We start from the raw sequence: 24,148 nt of genomic DNA on the forward strand, positions 1-24,148 counted from the left end.
GAGCGACAGGCTTGATCTTCTAGAGGGAGGGCAGTAGTAGCACTACTATGTGTGAATTTCAAAGTTTGCTGATAGAGAAAGATCTTTCCAATGAATGGAGAGCAGCCCTGTGGGTCCTGGAAGAAACCTAGAAAGCAAATTTCACCCCTCTTCTGCCCTGTCACCCCTTTGTATGTAATATGGACACACCAACGTTTCCTAGCCAGTGATGGGTTTTATCAGTTTCTGACACTGCTGGTCCTTGCTGTCTCTGTATTGCTGCGTCTTGGAGAGGAGAGGAGAGCTTCTGCAAGGAGTAGGCTGTGTTCTGGCCCACTGCTTCCTTTCTCCTGGCCAGCTGAATACAGCCTGCGTTTGTGAGGAAGCAGCTATTAAACGGACACAGCAGAAGTTGAGAAATCAGGAGTTTCAGTCCATGCCTAAAGAAAACGTAGGGCCGCGTGGTCTGCAGGGCCAGGCAGTGTGGGAAGGCATTAGTGCCCTCTGTGGCCCAAGTATGTATGGAAGCAAACCCGCTCTCTGCCATCTGCCCACCTCTCCCCAGGAAACCCAGTTGTGTGAGATGCACAGGATAGATTCCCATTCAAAGTGGTGATAAGGCAGCATACCTTTTTCAGCAGAATGATCTTCATGGTTTGATTCCATACATAGAACTCTTCCTAGGCATTCCTGATGTGTCTTCAGAGTCTTAGAACTAAGTCCCCTTTGCAAAGATCATCAGCAAGGTGGTTGCTGCACTTGGCTTTTGCTCCTGTTCTCTCTGAGGTACGTGTCTGAACCTCCACACTGATTGGTTCCCCTGGAGTCTCTTTCAGAGAGAGGGTCTTGCTTTATCATCAGCCTTGTGTGAGGCAGAGGGGTGTTTGCTGGAGGTGGCTCATTTAGGGTCATTTCTGTCACAGTACAACAGAGTGTGGTGACAGTGAATCAGCAAGGAAAGGAGACCCAGTGAAATACGCCACCATACGTGTTTCTCACAGATCCCTCCTGCTTGGTAGCTGGGTGTGGTGGTTTTCTGAGTGGTGCTGTTTGAACTGAGTGATTAACCACCTGTTGTGAACTATCAGTTTTCTCTCTTTTTAAAGAATTAACAAAATAACAACTGTTTCCTAGTTTATATTTGATGTTACAATGTAGTCTTCTTGCTACCTCTTGAATGTGCCAGAAATTGATCTAATTTAACAATCATTTCTGAAGCGGGGGGGGGGGGGGGGGGGTCTTTGAAGGTTTTCCAAAAGTAATGCCTGAATGTTAATAAGGATCTGATAATTTGCTTTTTAGGAACAAATAGATCATGAATGAGGGTTTAATATTTACACTTAATGTGATAGAATTCTGTACTGTTTTAGATGTCAATTGTACCCTGTTTTCCATGGTTTTCAATTTGGGGTGCTATTTATTTTTCCTTTGGTAGTACATTTAGTCTTGGTTAAGTCTGGCCTCCTCTGTATCCTCATGTAGGTATACAGAAAACACCTCAACTTTACTTCCACCACCTTGCTTTTGCCTGGAGGACCTTGGCTTTCCAACTTACAGCTCAGGCTCTGGGCTTTTTCCTCATGGCATGTGAGCTGTTCCCCAGCCCAGGAAAGGCCAGGAGTTCAGCAGCGCTGTAACATGAACCGTCTGTTCATAGGTCAAATCCATTTATTTTGGTTGTCCTTGTTGTTAGAGGATAAGGCTGTGAGCATTTGGTGCCCCAGAGACTAGCAGAATGTTTAGCAGGCCTCTGCTGTAGGAGAGAGCTTCCCTGGCCTTCTGAAGGCTGCTCCTTCCAGTTTGTGGTAACAAAATCAGGAGATCAGCTTAGTGGCAAGAGGAAGTTGTAGAAACAGGACTGGAACAGGGTGTAGTCAGAGCTTTGGGAGATGGAAGAGTTGGATAGTTGGTGTCTAGCCATTGGTTTCCATCTATATGGTCCTATTCTATTCATTGTAAATCCCAAGAGCCCATAAGCAGGCCTTGATAATCAGCTCTGATCATTATCATTAATAATAAACTACCAGACTAAATTGTGAAGGGAAGTTTTCTGATCCATTTGCACTTTTGGAGGGAGGAAGTGGTAGGGATTTAACCCAGGACCTCAGGCATGCTAGGCAACCACTCTAACACTGAGCTACATCCCCAGTCTTTTTTATTTTGAGATAGTCTCTAAGTTGTCCGGCTGTCCTCAAACTTGTAGTCCTCTTGCCTCAGCCTCTCAGGTGTGTTTCACAAGACCTGATCCCATTGGCAATTTCTAAAGCTAAAGACCTTCATTAAAATTCATAAGGAACCATGGAATTTAAGGAACTTAGAAATGATTTCTTTTTGTTAGCATGGTTAACCAGAATTTCAGATCAGAGTGGGTGGGTACGCATATATCCCCATAATGGAATGGAAAATAGATAGTAAGGAAAACTATTATTTGTTGTTTCTGAACTGAAAAGTATTTTAGATCACTTTAGTGAGTAAAAGATTCCTCTGGGATTTAAAAAAAAAAAAAAAGGCTTAACAATGAGACCAGTCTAAGCCCACAAGAAATGTGGCCATTCTAGGTTGCACTGAGCAACACCATCCAATTTGGTTAGTGTGGGTTTGGTTTAGAAAGTTATGATCCTGAATGGAATGCGACAGCTGGTGTGGAAGTGAAATGAGGGCACTAGTGTGAATAGGGGTCACTTACACTGATCCTGGCCTTTCTCTGACAGCATTCTGTGTATTTCTTTTGGATCTCAGAAACCCTAAAAGGGCTGGTCAGCAGAGCAGAAACACCCCTGAATCTCTCTTTATCTGTCTCTATTTTTTTCCTTGCTGTGTTCTGCAAGCCTGGCAGTGTTACCATAGTCCTAGGCCGGAGGCCTAACTCCGGTGTTTTGCCATATCAGCTTCAGCCTCTCACCCCAAACACAAATAGAAAAGGTATAAAGCAAGAAAGAAAACTAGTTGACATGGCCATGTTGGGAAGGCAAAGTAAGATCCAGCAACTCTGTCTTTAACAGGTTTAAACAGAGCATTAGGTTTAAACAGAAGAAGAATTGGGGGGTGAGGCAAGAGTTATATATAATTAAACAGTTTTGGTCAAACTGTGGTCTGGTTGATGATTTTCTCAGTTCTGGTTCTTCAAGGTGGCTCTGGAGAAGTTTTTATCACTTCAGGAGGTTTGGCAGGATGTTCACCTGTCAGATCTGTGATCCTGAACAGGGTAGTTGAGTTCCAATGAGATGATAGACCATGCAGTTCCTGGAAGGTCTGGCTTATCTGAAAGCTTCTTGGCTCCACTCCAGGAGCCTGAAGTAGGATGCAGCAGTTACTGCCTCAGTATTGAAGAGGGTATTACTAATTTATAGATGTATTCCTTAAAACGATTAACATGTCTGTGCTGACCTGAGCAGTGTCACAAAGTTTAAGGTAATAAAGGAGACAAATACAAAATGAAGGCAAAGATGCCAAGCTATATCTTGCTTCTAGTTACCCACTCGGCATATGCAGGCTCAAGCAAAGTCAGTCTTTAGCAAAGACAGCCCCTCTGAGTTGCTGTTACAGCACTGCCTTGGGAAGGCCTTATCTAGGGTAAGAAGATAGTGACTTATCAGAGAGCTTTGATATGTGTCCCTTCATTGTTCCACCAGTGATCACACCCAGTGATGCTTTAGGTTTCTGTCCTGAAGCTACCACTCAAAAGAAATAGGAGATAAAAGTGGGAGATTGGAGCAGACCAAGGTGTGGCAGAGTCCCTGCTAAATCCCCTAGTCTTATAAGCCAAAAACCAATTGGGAACTAGGCTTAATGTCAAGTTAGGTAGCATTTGCTAATTTTTTCCCCCAACAGTTAAATGACTTTTCTGTACAATATTGCTTCATTCAGGGCAACTTATCTTTTTACCTGGGAGGAACTTATTTCCATTAGAATTGGAACACTAGCTACATATTTTGCATTTAAAATGTTTCATGTGATTAAATGCTGAAAGAAACATTATTACTTCTGTTTCTTAGGAGTGTGCTCTTCCAACTGATTCTTCTTTTATGCCTGGAACAATGCCTTTAATTTGGAAACAAGTAAGGGAGCTCTTTGATTACCAGGCACACTGTTAGCCGAAACTGGCAGCAAAGTACTGGTAACTGGGCTCAGGAAAGGAGCAGTCTTACATTCTCCCCTCCATCAACTGCTCCCGCACAGACCAGCTACTCAGCAGTGTACAGTGTGATTTATGTAGTGACATGTCCCCTTTTAGCAAGCCTTGTTTCTCTCCCCTGTGTGACACTCTCCTGCCCCTTCCCAGTGTAGTTTTTATCTTAATCGGATGGTTTTTCTCTTTCTTTACAGAGCTATTAAGAATGGGAAAGGTCTGCATAGCAAGAAGGAAGTGCCTATCCACCGTGTTGCAGATATCTCTGGGGTGAGTCTTGTCTCTGAATCAAGCTGTGTAGTAGCTCAGAGGCTCCTGGAGTGTGTGTGTTTATTTGCTGAAAGACTTCTGCTTGTGCGTTTTCTGTAGCTTGCGCCTTTTCAGGCCTTGAATGTGATTTTTTTCCATGGTATCTACTTAGGCTTCTATAGGGATTCTGTTTTATATTATTATGGAAAAATGCAATTCAAACCCTTATTGTGTTTCTCTACCTGAACTGTCTCTATGTTGCCTTTCCGTATTTAACTGTTATGAGCTTAGAAGATACTTCCCAGTTCTATTAAAATGAATTAGCTCTTTTTTAAAATCCTTGTTTAATTCTCACTTAGGAGAGGGAAGTCTTCATGGTGAAAAGTCAAGTATAGGTTTTATGACAACTCTAAGAATTAATCATGATTCCTCAGGAGTTCTTTTTCTCTGCTTGAAAGTGGGAGACAATGGAGAAATGTATGAACATCATTTGAGATAATAGATAGAGATATAGATAGATAATATAGAGGGATCAATGATACAAATACTTCTGAGCTCTCAAAAGCCTTTGTCCAAATGAATTTTTTGCAATAAGGACTTCACCCTTGCACATTTAGGGTCTCTTTTGGCTGAGTAGATCATTTATTAATTGAGTGGATATTTTCTATAAGTACTTATTGAATGCCTACTGTGTGTCAGGAACTGCTCTGGGCACTGAGAATATAACAGTGACCAAAACTAATACAGTCACTATATTCAAGTGGGAAAGGGTAGCAATTGCAGTGTCAGGAGTAGTGACAGCTTCTACAAAGAGAAATAATACTAGCTGAGGTTGGATAGTGAATGGTGCCAGTATTGATTTCTGTCTGATGGCCCAGGAAGGCATCCGAGACACACACCATCCATTTCAACTCCCATAGTCACTAACAGTTAGGAAAGGGATCAGGTCTGAGTCTTGGGTACAGGACCACATCACCTGGGGAGCTGAAAGGGGAGGGCTAGTAAATCTTAGTCTGGGTACTCAGGGAATTTGCCCTGGGCACCTAGAAGATGCATTTAATATAAACAAACGTTTCTAGAGCTCAGCCTGACCCAGAGCAGTGATGAATTAGAGTATATTATCTTCCTGTTGTGTTCCCAGGCCTGGCGGAATCTTTTTCTTTCGTTCCTGGTGATTGCTTTTTACAAATGTGTCTGGCCAACTTCTCCTTGCCTGGGTGTAGTGGTCCCCTGTTCATTTTAAGCAATAGAACTCTGGTGAGCTTTTCTCTCTTTATAGCCAGTTATCACAGATTGCAGGTTAAAAAGTGCTACCTACCTACGTTCCATGAATTGGACTTCAGTCAAGAGGTTGAGTCCTCTTTTAAGTGGATGAGATACAGAGCTATACATTCTTTATGGCTTAGAATCCGGAGATGCCCAGAAACCTTTTGCTATTAATGGCCTTTGAGCTACAGGTGACCATGTTAAGGCCTGTAGCAGGTTTGACTTGCCCAGTGCAGTGCTATTTGACCTCTTTTCTCTGTGGCTTACCCTGTTGAGTTACTCTTCATATATGTTAATTTCTATAGGTGTGTGATCTGTTGATCTTAATAATATTTTCCTAAATATTGTTATTTTGCTAAAGATACTAGAACAATCAAAGTGCAATTTGGGGGCTGTTCAGCTTTAGGAAAGAATGCTATAAATATTTATTTTAGAAGTCACAGTAGAGGCCCCTCTCTATAAGGACTATCTGCCCATTACAAAGCTTATATAAGCCAGGCATGCTGATGCATGTCTCAAATCCCAGGAGTTTGGGAGCCTGAGTCAGAAAGCAAATTTGAAGCCAGCCTCAGCAACTTAGCAAGACCCTTTCTCAAAAATAAAATATAAAAAGGACTGGGGATATAACTAGTGGTAAAGTACCTCTGGGTTCAGTCCCCAGTACCAAAAAAAGAAAAGAAAAGCTTATATAAAACCCATACTCTGGGATCTTTCCAGAAGCAGAATTAAACCTTAGGGTTTAATTTGTCATTGAAAATTAAAAATATATTAAAAACAAAAAACATTAGTATGAACCAAAAACATAATACCCACCACCAGCACCTTGGAGTTAGGTGCCACCTTTTGGTAGGAGTTCATGTTCTTGCTCTGATTTCCCACTGTCAGTGAGATGAGGTCTTAAGGAGGCTCTAGAGGTCAAGTTGCACTTGCCTTAAGTGTCCTCTTTGGAGCTCCCAGTGCAGCATCCTCAAGACCATTATTGAATCTTATGTTCCGTCTACCTTGAAGCTTTCTGAATTCTTTTTGTTGTTGTTGTTGGTGGTGGTGGTAGCAATGGGTCTTGTGAAACTTGTCATCTTTCTTTTCTTTTCTAATTCCTTTCTCCACTAACTCCCCCTTAAAACTATAACTCATTTTTTGTGCCTATTTTTATGCTCTTTTCCATCTGGATATTAAAGAATTGGTTTCCTCTTAAAGTTATTTTAAAATAAATGCCAGTTAAATTTCCCTCAGTTACCACATAAATAAAAGAGGAAAGCTTGAGCAAGTGGAAGACTGAGAGTGAAAAAGCTATTCAATTTAAATAGATGTCAGATATGACCTTGTCTGCCTGAATCACAAATTATTCAGCTAAGATTGCAATTTTTTTGTGCCCTCTGTAATAGAGGAGGTTTGTCTTTTTCCCCCTTCTCACCTTCCTGTCTTTCTATCACTGTGTTAAGTATGAGTGTGTGTTGGGTGCCCTTGTGGCATTTAAGTGAGATGTATGGGTTTTCTGCTTCCTGGAACATGCTGCCAATTTTGCTGTCTGAGGGACAGGTAGACATGTGATGTCATGTGGGCAGACAGCGTACAGCCTGATGGAGAATAAATACCTGGAATAATGGCAATGTAATGGACATGTATATAATGGTTTCACAAAGGTTTCTTAATCTCTATTAAATCTTTAGCTGTGTTCCCCACTGCCCCAGAGTGATCCCCCTCTTAGTTGTAGGTCATGATAAATGGAAGCTTTCGTTGAGCTGACAGAGTATATACTGTGCTGCCAAAATCGTTTAATATGAACTATTTTTTGTGCATAATACTCCCCCATCCTTCTCCCTACCCCAGTGCGTATCCTTGGGGGAAAAGCATGCATAAGTGTACACGTTGTCTCCTAAACACACTCAAGAAATGTGTTCTGGAATAGATTGTACTGTGATTGTGAATCAAATAACCAGTCCTAGTGTTAACTGCCTCTCACTTTAGGAACTGAGTTTTGTACCCATTCTTCATATCTTTCCTCTTGCATTTTTCAAAAATTATCTCACAGGGCAAGGGTCACTATATTAGAACACTTTTCTATGGAAATTCAGCAAGTGTAAGGCCTCTTTGGCTGGCTGAGTATGGCGGGAAGTAAGTAATCCAGGCAGAGGGGTCAGAGATGGACAGACCCCTTCTTAGGTGAGCCACTGGACCCTGAGTTGGTACAACAAGCAGGACTTAATTAATACAGATGATTTGTTGACACTAAGTTGGTTTTTCTGTAAGATGGACAGAGCCTCTCTATGTATCACTCACTGAATTAACTAACTCCTGTTTGTCTAGGGCTTTGATAAAAACTTGGTCCATCTGTACCTTTGCACCTGTTTTCAGGGTTAGGGTTAAAAAAGTGTTTACTGCTGGCCCAGTAACATAGGTACTGAAAAGGTGGCTACTTTCCTTATTTTCATTTTTGTGGGTAAAGGAAGTAGGAATTGCAAGTACTAGCCAATACTGTCAGAGCTATAATAGCCTGGTTTCCTTTCACTTTGGAATGTTCCTGTGTATGTGAAACCAACTAAGAGCTTGATTGACTCAGTTCTAATCTGACTTGATTTGGAGGAAAGTTCTGGGGTTCTGCTTTACATTATGCATCCACACTTTCATTATTAGTGGGTTTTTTCCCCTTATCTGACTCAACTCCCTCCCTTGCCAGCCTAGAAAAAGCTGGAATGTTCATGTCAGTGGAATACAAGGCTGTTCTTTATCTTGGGTTTATTATTGTTTTTGCTGTAGTCTGCTCGGTAATAAATATGATCTCCTGCAGATACACAGTGTAAAACAGGCAATAAAATGGGGCTGGTGCATGCCTAACTGTTGTTCTGGTAGATCAGACAAATCAATTATGGTTCTCAGGTGAGAGAGAGAGAGTGAGGGAGAGTTCTTCACTCCTCCAGTTGCCTCCAGCTCTGCAAGTGCAGATTGCTTCCTTTATTTCCATTCCTCTTCCTCTTCCGTTTGTATGTGAGTGGTACTCAATGTATATGTGAGTTTTCCTCTCTTTTTTCATCTCTGTTCTTTCTTCTCTAGTGTGTGAAGAGTTATGATGATTGCTTGTTTATTAGCTGATGACACAAGAGGATAGGACCTATAACATCATCTTCTAGTCATATTTCTGTAAGCCCTAGGATGGGATCATCTGTCTTTCTCTGAAAATCTTCCTGCCTTCTCATGTGCTCCTAGCAATGCATTTGTTAGTTTTACTATAATTTACTCTTCCTGCTGCAGTGCTCACTTGGACATTTCCACTTTGTTACTTGGTTTCTTGCCCGTCTTACATACTAATGTTTTTATGGCTCTGTCTACCTGTGATTGATTGGAGACACTTAGTACTACCGATAGAAATTTGTGTGAGCTGTGGCCTCAACTGATCCAAGGACTGGGTCTGGGGGGTACAATGGTAGGAAGCAAGACTTTGGATTCCTGTTAGTCATGAAATGAAGTGGCCTGGCTCCTTTTATCCGTTTGTCTTCCATTGCTTTTATGCAATGCCCTTCTTCCTGGAGTAATCTCTGTAAGAAAAGTCTTTCTATAACAGTCTTGGAGACCTTTATTGGGGTAACCATTCTGTAGTTCCTCATGGAGTTGGCCTTTATGGAAAACTAAGAAAAATATATATATTCTTTTTGGCTAAAAAGAATTTAAAGATTTATAGCAGCACAATTCACGCTAAACTGTGGAACCAATCTAGATGCCCTTCAATAGATGAATGGATAAAAACAAAATGTGGCATATATACACAATGAAATATTACTCAGCAATAAAAGAGAATAAAGTCATGGCATTTGCAAGTAAATGGATGGAGTTAGAGAAGATAATGCTAAGTGAAGTTAGCCAATCCCAAAAAAACAAATCCCAAATGTTTTCTTTGATATAAGGAGGCTGATTCATAATGGGGTAGGGAGAGGGAGCATGGGAGGAATAGATGAACTCTAGATAGGGCAGAGGGGTTAGAGGGGAAGGGAGGGGGCATGGGGTAGTTAATGATGGTGGAATGTGATAATCATTATTATCCAAAGTATAGGTATAAAGACACAAACTGGTGTGAATGTGTATACAACCAGAGATATGAAAAATTGTGTTCTATATGTGTAATAAGAATTGTAATGCATTCTGCTGTCATATATAAATAAAAAAAAGACATGCAAAAAAAAGAAGAAGAAGAAGAATTAAAACAGAAAAAAAAAATAGTTTGTCCAATATCTATACAAGATAAAAGCAGAAAATCTTCCAGAGGTTTCATCAGTTAAGTCTGTGTTAATTTTAGTTTCCCTTGTATGTCTTCTGGTCCACTTACTTTAGATTTTCTTATTATGATTATAAAGTTCCTTTTGCTACCTTTTTGTTCTTTTTAATCACATTTATCTGTTGGCATAAAGGTGCCTTCTTTGAGTTTTATTTTTTTAATAGCTCTACCTTCTCTTTTTCTCCTTTTAGTCCTGCATCATGTTCTATTGTGCAAATGCAGTCCACAGTTACTGTATGGATGGCCCAAGGTCAAGCCCTGTGGGTTTCTGCAACCTTGAGGGGTTGCCTAGTGCTGGAGCTCTAGTCACATGCTAGCCGTGGGCTCTACTGCTGGCCTCTGCATTTGCTGCCCTGGGAAAACCCTTGGAACTCAGAAACAGCTGACTAGTTGTCTCCTGCTTGTGCTCTCCAGAGCAAGGCCTATATGTTCCATAAACAAGGATTGGTCCCTTGGGTGGAAGCTACGGGTAGTAGGAGTATTGTGTTCTTGGGCACATTTGGTAGCTCAAATTAATGCTCATTTAGGAGAAGGTATTTCTCTATATATTCTTTTCTTCTCTGAACCAAGTTTTTGTGAACTCTAGTTGGTCCCTGGCATGGGGCTTAATTGAGAGATTGGCTCTGCAGCATGAGGCACCAGTGACAAGTACCCATGATGCCTGAGTGGCAGCTACCTTAGAAATTTTTCCCAGACTGTGGAGAGAATCTGAGGCTACCCCTTTTCCTTTCCTTTCCTTTTCTTTTTCTACCTCTTTAAAACCTCATCTCTGCAAGAGCTGGTTGTTACTAAGAAAACCTTGATTATGTCATGGGTTGATATCAGCCAGTTGCACTCTTGCCTGTGTGGCAGATGGCATTGCTTTTATCTTTGGTAGGTGGGGTGGTTGTCTATAGTTCCTTTCAACCATTTGAGTCCTGCACACTCAATTCCTTTTTTTTAAATCTCCCTCTTTAATTTCCCCAGAACTTCAAGAGTGACCCTCTCTTCTAATTAAATCTGAAAACATTCATGATTTCCATGGGAATCTTTTTCATGATTGCATTTTAGCATTTATCACGATCAATGATTACAGTGTTCAAGTACTTCTTATAAAGTTTTTATCTGCTTTTTGACTGAATTGTATTCTTCTTGTGTTGTTCTGTGCACACTGTAGGGCACCAAATTTAGGACATGATCTCTTGTGTTTATTTAGTTGGAAGTATGAGGAGAAATTGTTTAAGACTCTGAAATAAGCAAGAAGATTGCTGGATGTCTTTATTTTGGGTGCTGCCTTTAAACCCTTTGGGGTTAAGTGATTCTATGAGTTCTCTGTTGATTTTGTCTGAACTATTTTGCACCTTCCTAGAGAGGAAATATAACTTGTAACTTGTGAAGGACTGATGGTGATGCAAATGATTCCTGTAGAAATGTGGTCCTTAGCCAGGTGCAGCACACACCTGTAATCCCAGCGGCTCAAGAAGATCAGAAGTTCAAGGCCAGCATCAGCAACTTAGCCCGAGACACTGTCTCAAAATAAAATGACTTGGGATATAGCGAAGTGGTAGAATGCCACTGGGTACTACAAAAAAAAAGAGAGAGGAAAGGAACGAAATGTGCTCCTTTAGAGATACATTGATTTCTGTCCTGTGAGACAAATGTATTCAAAGTTAACATTTTTATAGAGTAAAAATTAACAAATTTATTTTAGCATACTTAGTGACCTATGTGTGTCTTATGAATCTTTGTTTCCTTCATTAACAAGTGAATAAAAAAGAAATTTTTGACATGTTCATTTCATATTTGTATACAAGTCATGATTCTATGTTTTTGAAAATTACCTTTCAACAATGGAAGCAATTTCAGAATCAAGAAAGAAATTTTTTAAAAGAATTTATATCAGTGGCAATAAACGTTTATAGGATTGCTGGGCACTGTGGGGCACACTTGTACTTCATCTGCAGAGTGTCTGATCTATACTGTTTTGGTGTCTGCCATTTTGTTCACCATCAGGCTTTTGTTGTGGAAAATTCAGGCACCATAGCAGATAACCTTGAGGTAGGGAACTTGGACATTGAAGACAGGGCACAGAATCTTGACCTTTGGCTGTGTTCCAGTTCTGCAGACATACCTCTGGGGACATTTGTTCAAGCGACTTGCCCAGGGGTGGAGCACTATTAGAGACAAAGCTTCTTGTGTGTTGCTTCTTGTAGCAAAATCATCTTCCTCCCCATGTACTCAATAACCTTGATATGTCACTACCATGAATTGTGTCATCAGGAAGTTTTCTGCTAGAAGAAATAATTTTTTTAGCTTCCTTCTGATTCCTTGATCAACTGTGGCTTCACACACAGGAGTGCATGCAGATGAGCTCCTTAGCAACAGGGTCCTAGCTTCCATAGCTAGGAAGAAAGCCATAACCTTTCTTTGTGCAAAGAAAAGAACAAGGAAATTTGAGAGCGCCCAGGAGCATCTTTTCTGAACAAAGTGGCATCTCTTTCCAAAGAAAGTTGACTGTAAGTGCAGATTTTGCTATCATTCTGGTTCGTGCTCTTCTGTTTCTTCCCCATTCTCTGATTGCATGTGGATATTGCTTTAAGATTCTATTTCATGGGTTCAAATTGGTTAAATTGAGCCCATTACAGGCTTAGCTAAATGAACATAAGGGTATTTTGAAGGCAGTTGATGACATTCTCAGTTCCCAGGTTGAGGTGTGTGATTGGGTTGTCCGAGCTAGCCCCTGACTGCCAAGTGATGTGATACAATTTGAAATATTTGTGTGCAGCTAGGGCTTCACTCTCCACTTCACCACCATAGCACTACTTAGCCCTGGATTGAACTCATTTTGTCCTGTGGCTATTGCTTATGTAAACATTTCAAAGTAAGTCATTTTACTAGCATAGACATTCTGCTTACTTGTATTTTAAGCCTTTATTTAGCATGCTTCCAACATATTCCCTACAGAATATGTCATACAAAATTTTGGACACTCTTTGCAATGTTGACATCCAGAGCTCTGAGTGGCTTTGGAATGCCCCACAGTTTTGTGCCTTTGTTCTTCAGGAAATGGTATTCTCCAAAAGAAATTAAAGAATTCCCATGACAGTACGGGATTCAGAAGGTACTTGAGGATATAAGCTGTTACCACAGTTTCTAATTAGGAGGAAGACCCAGTTCCATTAATTGGACACTAGTACAAGGTGCCCAGGTACTTCCCCACAGCAGAGCCTGTTTTTCTTTTATATCGTATTCATCTATTCCACTATTTAAGGTTCTGAGTCTGTTGGCTGACTCGTATTAATTAGCACAGGTGGAATGGCATTTCTTTTCCTTTTGGATTGCTGGAATTTTCCCCTCTGATCATGTCTTCCTCCTCTTTCAGCTTATGACTCTTCCATTTCTACTTTTCATCCCCACTGTCCTCTGATCGTGCCCTTCTTCAGCACTTACATTATCATATCACCATGATTTTGCACATGTTGCTACCTACATTGGTGGGGAACTGCACAGTGATTTTTCTTACTGGCTTCTAAACTAAGAAAGAAGAATCTTTTTTATATTTACAGTGCCTAGTTTAGATTGATTTGCCAAGTGATAAGCTCCAACAGAATGAACTTGTATTTGGAGAAAAGTGACCTGGTTCCAAGTATAAAACTAACTGTTCCCGGTAGTTATCTATCAAGGGTCAGGCTAGTAAAAGCATACAGCAGAAAGGATGCAAGTATTCTAGAATATAAGCAGCAATATAGACATTTGATTAGTAGCATGGGCTCTAACATCAGACCACGGTAGTTCAAGTTGTGGCCTCATTACTTATTGCTTTGTCACCAAGGAAATTTAACCTCTCCATGCCTCCATTTTCCCCATCTTTAAAATAGGTGTAATCATGGCACTTACCTCCTGAGATTGTGGTGTAATTGAACGAACTGATATGTGCAGTGTGTTCAGAATATAATAAGAGCTCAAAAGAGAGCAGTGGTTGACATTGTATTGATTATTATTAAATTGCTTAGCATTCTGTCTACCACACAAAAAGTCTTCTGTGGATGATAGCTATCGTCATCATCTATAGTATTTCTATTCCAAACTTCTTATCCAATTCAGGGCTCAAATCATACTGCTTCCTCTCCTGAGCTTTTATGATCTCTCTGTCTCTGATTTGACATTGAACATATGCCATCTCTGGCTTGTTTTTTAAATGCATTTCCTATGTTGAATCACTGAACGGATGATCAAACAATAAGTATTTATTGAGAGCTTTTTACATGCTAGACACAGTGCTGGGTATTGAGGATATGATATTAAAGCAGACAGATGTAGCCTTTATAGGGCATACACAATTTGTTATATAATTACAATGGCGATGCCAGTACAAAGTCCTGTGAGAGTACATACTGATGATCACACTTATAGGTTGTCTGAGGGTTGAGTAGATTCTGGCTAGAGGTATAACCATGAAGGTAGAAAGATATTTCAGATCCAGATTGGTAGAAGAACTGGTAGAAATAGGTAGTTAGTTTGCCTGGGAGTCAAGGAAGGGAAGTAAAATCAGGTAAGTAAATGTCTGGCACAGATTGCCACCTGACAGTGGTGCTCATTTTCTCATATGATAAACACTGACCCAGAGAACTAGTAATTTCTGAACACGTTTAAATTATAGCACTCATGGGCTGTTCAAATGGTCTGTAACCCAGAAAAGTGGCCTGAGCTTTATGCATGAATTTAAGACTATTGGACACACAGATGTGAGTGTATAAAATGGCTTGAGCATATTAAGAGAGAAGAATACCTAGACCAACTCCTCTATCTCCAAAATTTAACCATCATATATGGATGGGGAGAGTCATTGTCAGAGAAACAGGTTGGTGCCCAAGCTCACAAAGGAAAATCAGTGGAATGTGATAATTCAGAATCAGAGGAGAAAGAGTCACATTACATGAGTTGACTCCACTGCTTCAAGGTCAATTAAGGTAAAGATTGAGACCTGTCAGGTGGGCAGTTAGCACTGCAGGTCAGTGCTGCCCTTAGAGAGTTTATGTGGGATGAAGAAAAGTGGAGGTAGGGAAAGCTAAATATCTCCCTATGTGGATTAGCAGCAGGAACTGCCTTACTTATCTAGACCTGTAGTTTTAGGAGCTTTCTAACAAGAGTAAACTTTTTCAGGAGCAAATTTATGAGTGTTCACAATAATGATATCTGTGTAGTTTGGAATGTGTAAGGACACCTTGAGATCATTCATAATTACCTATTCACTGATGGGGAAGGAAATGAAAATGATATGAGATCCTTGGTGAAATAAACTTCCCTTGTCTTGACCAAAGCTCTTTGTCCCAATTATCTGCCCTCAATTCTAGATCCTTATGCAATGTCTGCACATAGTCATCTTATACCCAAATTGTGAAGCCCTTGGGTGAGAATAGGGTATTCTACTTTTGCCCTAGAAAGAATTTGGAGTCCCAAATGCCCCCAATGCTCTGCCTTAATAGCTACATCCCGTCCAAGATAGGGGAGGAAAATTGAAGACAGGAGGGAAACAAGCTATATATTTGATACTTTATTCAAGTAGATACGTACATTCTCCTTCCCCTGTTATACGTTCTAATTACCCTGAAGATATATTTTTCTGTAAGTAGATGTACAGCTGTTTAAGCCTACTTACTATTGCCTATTTCCCATGTCTGCATGGAATCCTGGGAACACTTTATTGGCTCTATGCCGAGCCTGACTTTGGGGGCATTTCACAACATCCTGCTATTTTATTAGGAACACATTTTTTCTCACATCGTACCAATATGTAGTTTTGTTTGTGTTGTATTTTCTTGGGTCTAAATCCTAATTATCTGCACTAAACTTTTATCCTTAAGAGAAGGGCTACTTCGATGTCCTTAGCACCATGAAGTACTGTGTTCAGATCTCCATTTGATGGAATCATGGAGTGAATTTCATATCAGCTTCCAGTCAATGTATTTTACAGACTTTGTCATAACATAAATAATATCTATTTGTCTCAAAATGTAAAGAACCTAATTCATTGTAGAGAATGATGAATGTTGACTCTGAAAAACTGGAGGGGCAGTTATCTGATATAAAATAATTTGTAAGTTTATCTGGGCAAAGCTGAATCAGCCTTCAATGTTACTATATTTTCTCCTTTTTAAAATAATAACTTACACATTTTTTTCTTACACAAATTTTCTGCAAAAATTTAACTATACAGTTAGTTCCTAGGAAAGCATCTGGCACAAGATGCTTAGCAGATATTGGTGGATGAATGGATGCTGTAAAATGCTGTACTGGAATTGCTTTAATCCACCTTTCATTGTTGGATGTAGGGGGCTTGGAATTGTTTTTTCCTATGATAAACAACCTTCCTCTAAATTGTTATTTTCTTTAAACAATTTCTGAAAAAGACACCTAGGCTAAAGAATAGTATATTTTTTAATTGGATGCATTTTTTTTTGTTCTTTAAAACAATGACCATCTTCAGTTTTAATTAATAATAGATTTCTACCATAATAGTTGGCATTTTTTTCCATGCTGAGAAAACTCGAACTGTGTCTTCCAATTTTTTTTTTTTTTTTACTATTAGAAATATAGGGATTTAAAAAAAAAACTGATTACACACAATAAAATATGCTGCCACTTAAAGTTTATTGGACCAATACTGGTAGATATGCAGTCAAAATGATATTATAAGTACAGTTGGCCTTCCATATCTGTGGGTTCTATGTCTATAGAACCAACCAACTGTAGAGAGAGTATTCAGTGAAAAAATTGCATCTATACCCATCTAATCTTGACTACTATTTGTTTTAATATTTTAATTTTGTCCTAGATTCCTTGCTGACATTTTTTCTTTCTCCTTTTCTGAAGTTGCATTCTTGTCTGGAGTGGGGCAGAGTTTTGCATGGCATCAATTTCCTTGCCCCTGAGTTCTTGATTTGCCCATGAAATGAAAATGTATGCTTCATCAGACCATCTTTTAAATTGTTTATTCTGCACATTTTATTTTAATTATCTCTCAAGCCATTTTCTGATCTATAATAAATTCTTACCGTTTGCCTATAGAGACATTGGAAGTGATAAAAATTGATCTAAAAATTGATCTAAAACTTCTAATGAAAAAATAGTATTAGGAGCTGGGGTTGTGACTCAGCGGTAGAGCGCTAGCCTAGCACGTGTGAGGCCCTGGGTGCAATCCTCAGCACCACAAAAAAAAAATAAATAAATAAAGGTATTGACAACTACAACTAAAAAAATAAATATTGAAAAAATAGTATTACATTCTTGTAAGTTATTTTTGAGTCCTAGTCTTCTAATTGCTATCCAGAGGTGTAGACTCTAGTTGAGGTGCTTTCTTGCATATTATCATTGCCATACACTCTAGATAAGCTGTCTGTAGGCTAGTCTCATGTCAGTTCTAAAATAAGCAAGATAACTTTCCTATAAAGGATAAGAGAGTAAACTGAGAAAACACAGGCATGGATGTAGGAAATACCATCCAGGAATGGGTTTTGGGGGAACGCGTGGCAGCTACTATTACAGAAGTAAGCAAGTCAATTGAAGAGCCCTTGGGAAGTGCTACAGCAAGGGGGCTTTTCTTTTCAAAATCACCATATGAAAAACAGAGTTTCTAACCAAAAACTGTAATAATATTCTGTTGAGAAGTTAGATTTTGAAAAAATGAGAAAAAGAATGGGCTGTTTGGGAAACTTTCTGGATGCCATGAATTGGTAATGAATGAGACGAGACTTGCACATGTTGTGTGGATTAGCGGGCCTGATGAGGACCATAGGTGTGGCACCTTTGGCTCTGCCTTAATTGCTACATGGTGTCCAAGATAGGGGAGGAAAATTGAAGACAGGACGGAAACAAGCTATATATTTGATACTTTATTCAAGTAGATACTTACATTCTCCTTCCCCTATTATATGGAGAACAGATATACCATCATCTGTGATTTCTATTCTTCCCAAAAAAAAGTATTGTAGAATAAGCCAAGGGCATTATATTTCCTGTCGATGATAAAATGCAAATTTTACCACTAAAAGGCAATTACTTCATTTCTAAAGGTTAAATTGAATGGTTCTCACAGCATAATTTTAACTGGTTAAATTTGGGAAACTAAAAGTCATTCAATAAAAAGAACAGTCTCTAAACCTGTGTAGAATTTTCACTTGATTGAGAATTGGATATTATTTCATTCATCTTAAACTGTATCACCTGATTTTCTTTCCAAGTAGGAAAGACCTGTCTGTCAATAGACATAAGTACTTAACAGAACTTTGTTCTTATTTGAACAAAGCATGTCCCCTTAATGGCTGTTTAAGGGTGACATCATGATTCTCATGCTTTCCTTTTAGTCATTGCCTAATAATTGAGACTTTCTAATGCTACTTTTAGGAAAACAAATCTTTGGTTAGGTTTTGTTTTGTTTTTACTGTGCTCTAACCCCTTACTTTTTCATCTATACCACTTTCTGCTTAAAACTTTCTCATCTGCTTACTATTTTAAGTACTTTAATACATTTAGTACCTAATTATGTTAAAGTAGTTGGTCTAAACCATAATTACTGAGTGGTTAGTTTTGAACTTGTCATTATCTCCCAGGTTTCTCAGAAAAAAAGCTTCCTTTGGGCTGGGGATGTGGCTCAAGCGGTAGCGCGCAAGCCTGGCATGCGTGTGGCCCGGGTTCGATACTCAGCACCACATACAAACAAAGATGTTGTGTCCACCGAAAACTAAAAGATAAATATTTAAAAATTCTCTCTCTCTCTCTCTCTCTCTCTCTCTCTCTCTCTCTCTCTCTCTGTCTCTCTCTCTCTCTCACACACACACACACACACACACACACATACTCTCTCTCTCTTAAAAAAAAGCTTCCTTAAATTAAAAATTAAAATATTCACTTTTCTTTGTACAACAGACATTTTGTCTTATTTTTTAAAATTAAGGTATAACATATATAAATAAAATAAATAATTTTTAACATCTAATTCTTTGAGTTTTTACAAATGTGCATTTTGAGAAACATGTGTACATGTAACTTGTCACTACAACCAAGATAATATTACTGTTCTATTATCCCCCAAATTCCTCCATTTCCTTGAGAGCCACTCGTAGTTCCTGACAACCACTGATATGTTTTCTGACCCTGTAGTTGAATCTTATTTGTTTTGTGCTGCTGGGGATCAAATCCAGGGCTTCACTCATCCTCAACAGTGCTGTACCACTGAACTATACCCTCAGCTTCTGTAATTGAACCTTTTCAAGAATGGAAATGGAATTGTGTATTTGCAATTCATCCATTTTTACTATAGAATAGTATTACACAATGTGGTGCTCTAGTTTGTTTTTCCCAAGTTGCTGGATATTTAGGTTACTTCTGGTTTTGAGTAATTACAAATGAAGTCCATGCCACATTCTGGGACCTGTTACACGATTTGACTTTACTTTAGTTGGGTGTGGTGATTGTCAGTCAGCATGCTGCTTTGCATATTTTCATTCTAAGCCAAAAGGTGCCTAGTCCTGCTTTCTTTTCTCAATATTACATGTTGTGGAAAAGAAATAGTTGTTGGACAGAACTAACCAAATGAAAATATATATAAACGTCTGTCCTTTGTAGAATCCTGAGAGAAGACATACTTTTAAAGCTGTAGAAGGTGGCCTGGGGATGTGACTCAGTGGCAGAGCGATTGGCTAGCATGTGCGAGGTCCTGTGTTCAGTCCTCATCACCATCACCACCACCACCTCCCTTCTGGGAGTGGGGGGAAAGTTGTACAAGGTTTAGTTCCTTTCAAGTCTGATAGAAAAGTAATTTTTTCCCTCCACGTGTTGGAGATGAGGCTCCACTTAATTGATATGTTTCCCAACTTCCGTCTTCCCTTGGGCTGTCCTTATCTTACAAGTTCCCTATTGGGAATTCTGCTTAGCCAGGCAGTCCTCCTAAATAATGGGTAAAGGGGTAGAGTGGGGAAGGGAAGTTGTTCTATCTTGTGAGAGCCACAGGTTAGAAAGCTGGCCTCCCAGACCCTGTGCTTTCTTCCAACTCAGTGCTCCTACAGATGTCCTTTGGGTTCCTGCTCCCAGGAGTGGGGCCCAGGCCTGATAGCTATTTCTCCTACACTCTGAGGTGTTGGAGGCCTGAGTGAGGTACTGTGCCAACTAAGTAAACAGCGTGAGAAACTGTAAGCCACAGACAGCCTTTAATAAGAAATTATTGATGACTTAGATTCAGCACCTTTAAAAAAAAAAACAAAAACCTATTATAATGTTGTTTGGTTTTGTTTTAGTCAGTGTTTCCTCCAGGGTTTTTCCTGTGTTCGCTTCATTCCTGCTAAACATGCAGCTTGTGACATTTGCACACTCTCCCTCTCAACCCCCTCACACACACCTCACCGTGAAATATTGATAACCAGCCAAGGAAAGGTTGGACTCAAGTTTTTAAGTGCTGTGGTAATACTGGAGCTGGAACGCATTCCCAAGTGTTCCCCCCACCAAGGTCCCATTTATCTCAAGAGATTGCCATACCCTACAGCTGGCTCCTCACAGAGCATCATAAACTCATTTCTGTGAATGAAAATGTCTCGTATGGCCCTGGAGCCTGGTGTGTGGAAAAGAGGAAGAGTGTGGAGTGATGTATGACTTTTCTGCCTTTCTGGTAGAGGATACCATTGTGATTTGTCTTTTCTACAGCTGTTCCCCTTGTCTGTAGAGCTCTGTAAAAACAGATATCTATGGCAGTAAAAAATCACGATATACCTTAAAATGAAAGAACACATTTGCTTCAGTATCCTTAGCTATTATTTCTGATCTCCACACTCTTATCTGTATCTGTCCTCTTGTTCACAAGGATTTTGCTGCTTCAACATTAAGGTTGTTTGGACCCAAGCAGCATTGCTCTGTAGTCCTTGAGCCTGGCCCTGAGGGAACCTAGCAGCACAGTCAGCTCTTACAGGGAAGAAACATTCCAGGGTGGGCACTAGAGAACATGGTTGTACCTCTAGGGAAGTTCCTCAGGGTGGACGGGCCTCTTCACAGTTGAGTTTCTCAAGTGCTATAGAGGACTCTTATGGTAACATAATAACCTCTGCATGTATTTGTTTTTACTTCTTTTTCCTATGATGTTAATCAAAGAGTGATTGTGATGATGAGAACTCATTAGTGAGCTTCCTTATTAACAGTTCCCATTTGAGGCTTGCACATGATAATCCTGAGTGGTTAATTGTTAACTAATAGGTTTACTGTGTTCCCATTTCCCTGTGCTGCTTTGAGTGCTGCGATGTTTGCCTTTCATCAGTTCTTTCTACTTTGGTGTCTACCACATAGGAATTTCCAGCAGAAAAATCATAGGATTCACTGTGCTAATAACATTTATTGCACACCAACAGCTTCAAACCCTGTTCCAGAATTTTGAAGAAAGAAGTTTAATTTCTGTAAGGTCCGCTCCTCTAGGATGCAAGTGATCTGGTTGTCCGAGTCATGTTCTCTCAGCAGCTTTGTCCTATACCTGCTGTGTAAGGACTATTTTCCTGGCTCTCTCCAGCACCCCCTCCCCCAACTTTCCCATTCTTCCCAAACCTGGTTGTTCATTGTAAAAATTATTTTTACATGCCTTTGTAAACACAGAAAGGTATTTTGCCAAGAAAAAATGTAGTCTAGCTACAGAGGGGGCTTCTTATATTCAACAGACAGGTGTGATGCACCCATATTTGGAAAGAGATTTGGACTGACAAGCTAGAAGAGGGGCAGAATGGGAGCATTTAATTAAGGTCTCTTTGTAACTTTTGCCTCTCTCAGAGGTTCACCCAGCCTTTCTTGAGGGTCATTCCAAACCCTAGTCCTCTAAATTTCAGGTATAGATATTAACGTGCTTTGAAATGAAGTCACCCCAGGCACATTTGTTGCATCATTACTTTCTCAATTTCAAGGTGCATTGAGGAGGCAGAAACATTCCTTAAAGAGATGCCATCCACAATAGCAAGTTAAATGTGGCTAATGCAACCTTAAATTAGCTTTTCTAAGAGTACAGGAAAATAGTTATGTATGGGTTTGTTGTGGAGCACAGGTAATGTGAAAACTACCAGTGTAACAAAAAGGACTTCTCTCCTGAGAAATACAGTTGCTTCTTGATTATTTACACCAGTGGAGGGGATTATTGGTATAGATAACAGAAAACCATAGCTAATTTATCTTGAAGGCTTTGAGTGGCTTCTCAAAGCCTTAAGCCAGTATATTACCAGGGATCTGTGGCTATAGATCCCTAGACCTTATATGAATGAACCACAAAATAGGGAGCCTAAGGGTGAGAGTCTGCTAAGCAGAAATGAGCATTCATGTGATGAGCATCAATGTTATTTCTTTGCGTCTGAGACCTTTAATATTAACTTTGAAAAATACACTTGGGTGCTAAAATTACCTAAAGATACCTTTAATTTCATTAAATCTCAGTCGTGCTTTCAGGATTATTGGAGGGGGATTTAAAATATATTAATGAAATCTTTTGAACTTTATTACTTTATGGTCCTTAATACCCAAGTGACATCATCAGTTTTTCAGGGCCTAAACTGGACTTTTGTTATACTGAGTATAAGAATCTGAAGTACATTGCTACACTTGCACAGGCTCTTCAGAAGGCAAATTACTTAACAACATTCAGGCAGTTTTATAATAATAAAATCAGAATTCCTAAAATAAGTTATTTCTGTGACTTAATTAGCAGGGAACGATTTATGGCTACATCGCCTGAGAAAACTTGCCAAACAGTATTTTTCACTTGAGTCATTGAAGTAAATATTAAATTTATAAAATTATATTATTTTATGAGTTTTTATATGGAAAAGGAACATGCCAAACAGAGAAGTGCTTGAGTTTACAAAGAAAGACAGACACCCTTGTGTGACTGCAAATGAGGTTTGAAAGAGCTGATATCTTTTGGATTTTACATTCAGGTTAATTGACTTTATAAGACTTTTTATTCTTTAAGTTCTGTCAACTTGGATGAAATGTCTGTACTTCCTCCTATTGGATGGTCTGTGGACATTTAATCTCATCTAAGCCTTTGAACACTTGCCTCAAGAAGACTGGGAGTTCCATGTCTTGTCCTATATATTTTTTGTCTGGAAACAAACATGGCTAGTGCTGGTATGCTTTTAAAATTTGCTTTTGTCTTTGGCTTTTGCTTCTGATCTCTACGGTAGTCAATGGCATGTCATTTCTGGAAGATGGCTATTGGGTTATAAGTACTCAGAAATGTCTGTGGACTTTATAGCAAAGAGAGCAATAAGGTCCCTTTGATTCTCGTTGACTATTCTCAGTCCAAAGCAGTTGCTCTCCTGTTAAGTAAATAATACTTTGCCTACCTACTTTGGGAATTTAGCAAAAAGGGAAAAGGGTTTGCACATGTTATTGTTATTCCTGTAAGCGTTTTGTTCTTTTTTTCTCAGATAAATACATCTGAAAGACAGTGAGGACCACAAGTCTATTTCTGAAAAATGTAAATAACTATACTCTTGAAGAAAAAGGCCTTCTCTTCAGAGACATAAGGTTGCCTCATGATTTGCAATAATCAATTTGATAATCATTGTTGACTTACTGGCTCAGCTCATGAATAATGTCCCAGATTTAGACTAGTATGGCAAAAGGATTTTAATCAGGTAGTGCTTTTGTTCCCATGGAGCATTTGTCTTGCTTGACTGTTCTGGACTTAAGCCAACTGCCAGAAAGGCATTTTTCCTGCAGTATATGTATAGTAGAATATGTGTTGCTCAAGTGTTCAGTGAGGAAGTTTTGAACCCACTAAAGCTCATTGTTAGCTTACCTTCTACCAGTGTGCCACTAGGACCTCTGAGAATGGATGACTGTCTCTCCTTTTATCTAAGAACCTGTTTGAAGGGAGGGATGAATCTCATTACTCTAAATATTGTTTTTATCCCAACCTACTTCACTGATTCTGAATGAGAGAGCCCCTTTGGCTGCTGTGAAAATACTTGATGGCTTGTTAAATTTTCATTATCTAATGTACATTAATTTAGATACAATAGCTCTGTTGCTAGGAGAAGAGTCAGAAGGGAAGAGCTCGGCTGAGTGCAGACTGCCTGTGTCACAGAAGTCAGGAGTGTGTGCAGGACTTGCTGTCCTTGCAGGGAGTTTTCACTTCTGCGGGCTGGGCTCAAAACCTCTGAAATTCTGACATCCAGTGACTATTCCCCTAGCATATGCCATGTGATGTTTCCATGCTTGCTCACTCTATCATCTGTTTAATTAGCTCGAGAGACTAA

At 39.5% G+C, this 24,148-nt stretch overlaps 1 protein-coding gene across 1 annotated transcript in view; it reads left to right on the top strand.

Annotated features, from left to right (window-relative positions):
• The window catches only part of Snd1 (staphylococcal nuclease and tudor domain containing 1), a 410,684-nt gene that overhangs the window by 234,956 nt on the left and 151,580 nt on the right, over positions 1-24,148 (top strand). Inside the window, exon 14 of the mRNA XM_027926283.2 lies at positions 4,306-4,378. Coding sequence (XP_027782084.1) covers positions 4,306-4,378 — 73 coding nt within the window. The remainder of the gene's footprint in view (positions 1-4,305; positions 4,379-24,148) is intronic.

This window comes from Marmota flaviventris, chromosome 1 (assembly GCF_047511675.1).
Source record: "Marmota flaviventris isolate mMarFla1 chromosome 1, mMarFla1.hap1, whole genome shotgun sequence".
NCBI lineage: Eukaryota > Metazoa > Chordata > Mammalia > Rodentia > Sciuridae > Marmota > Marmota flaviventris.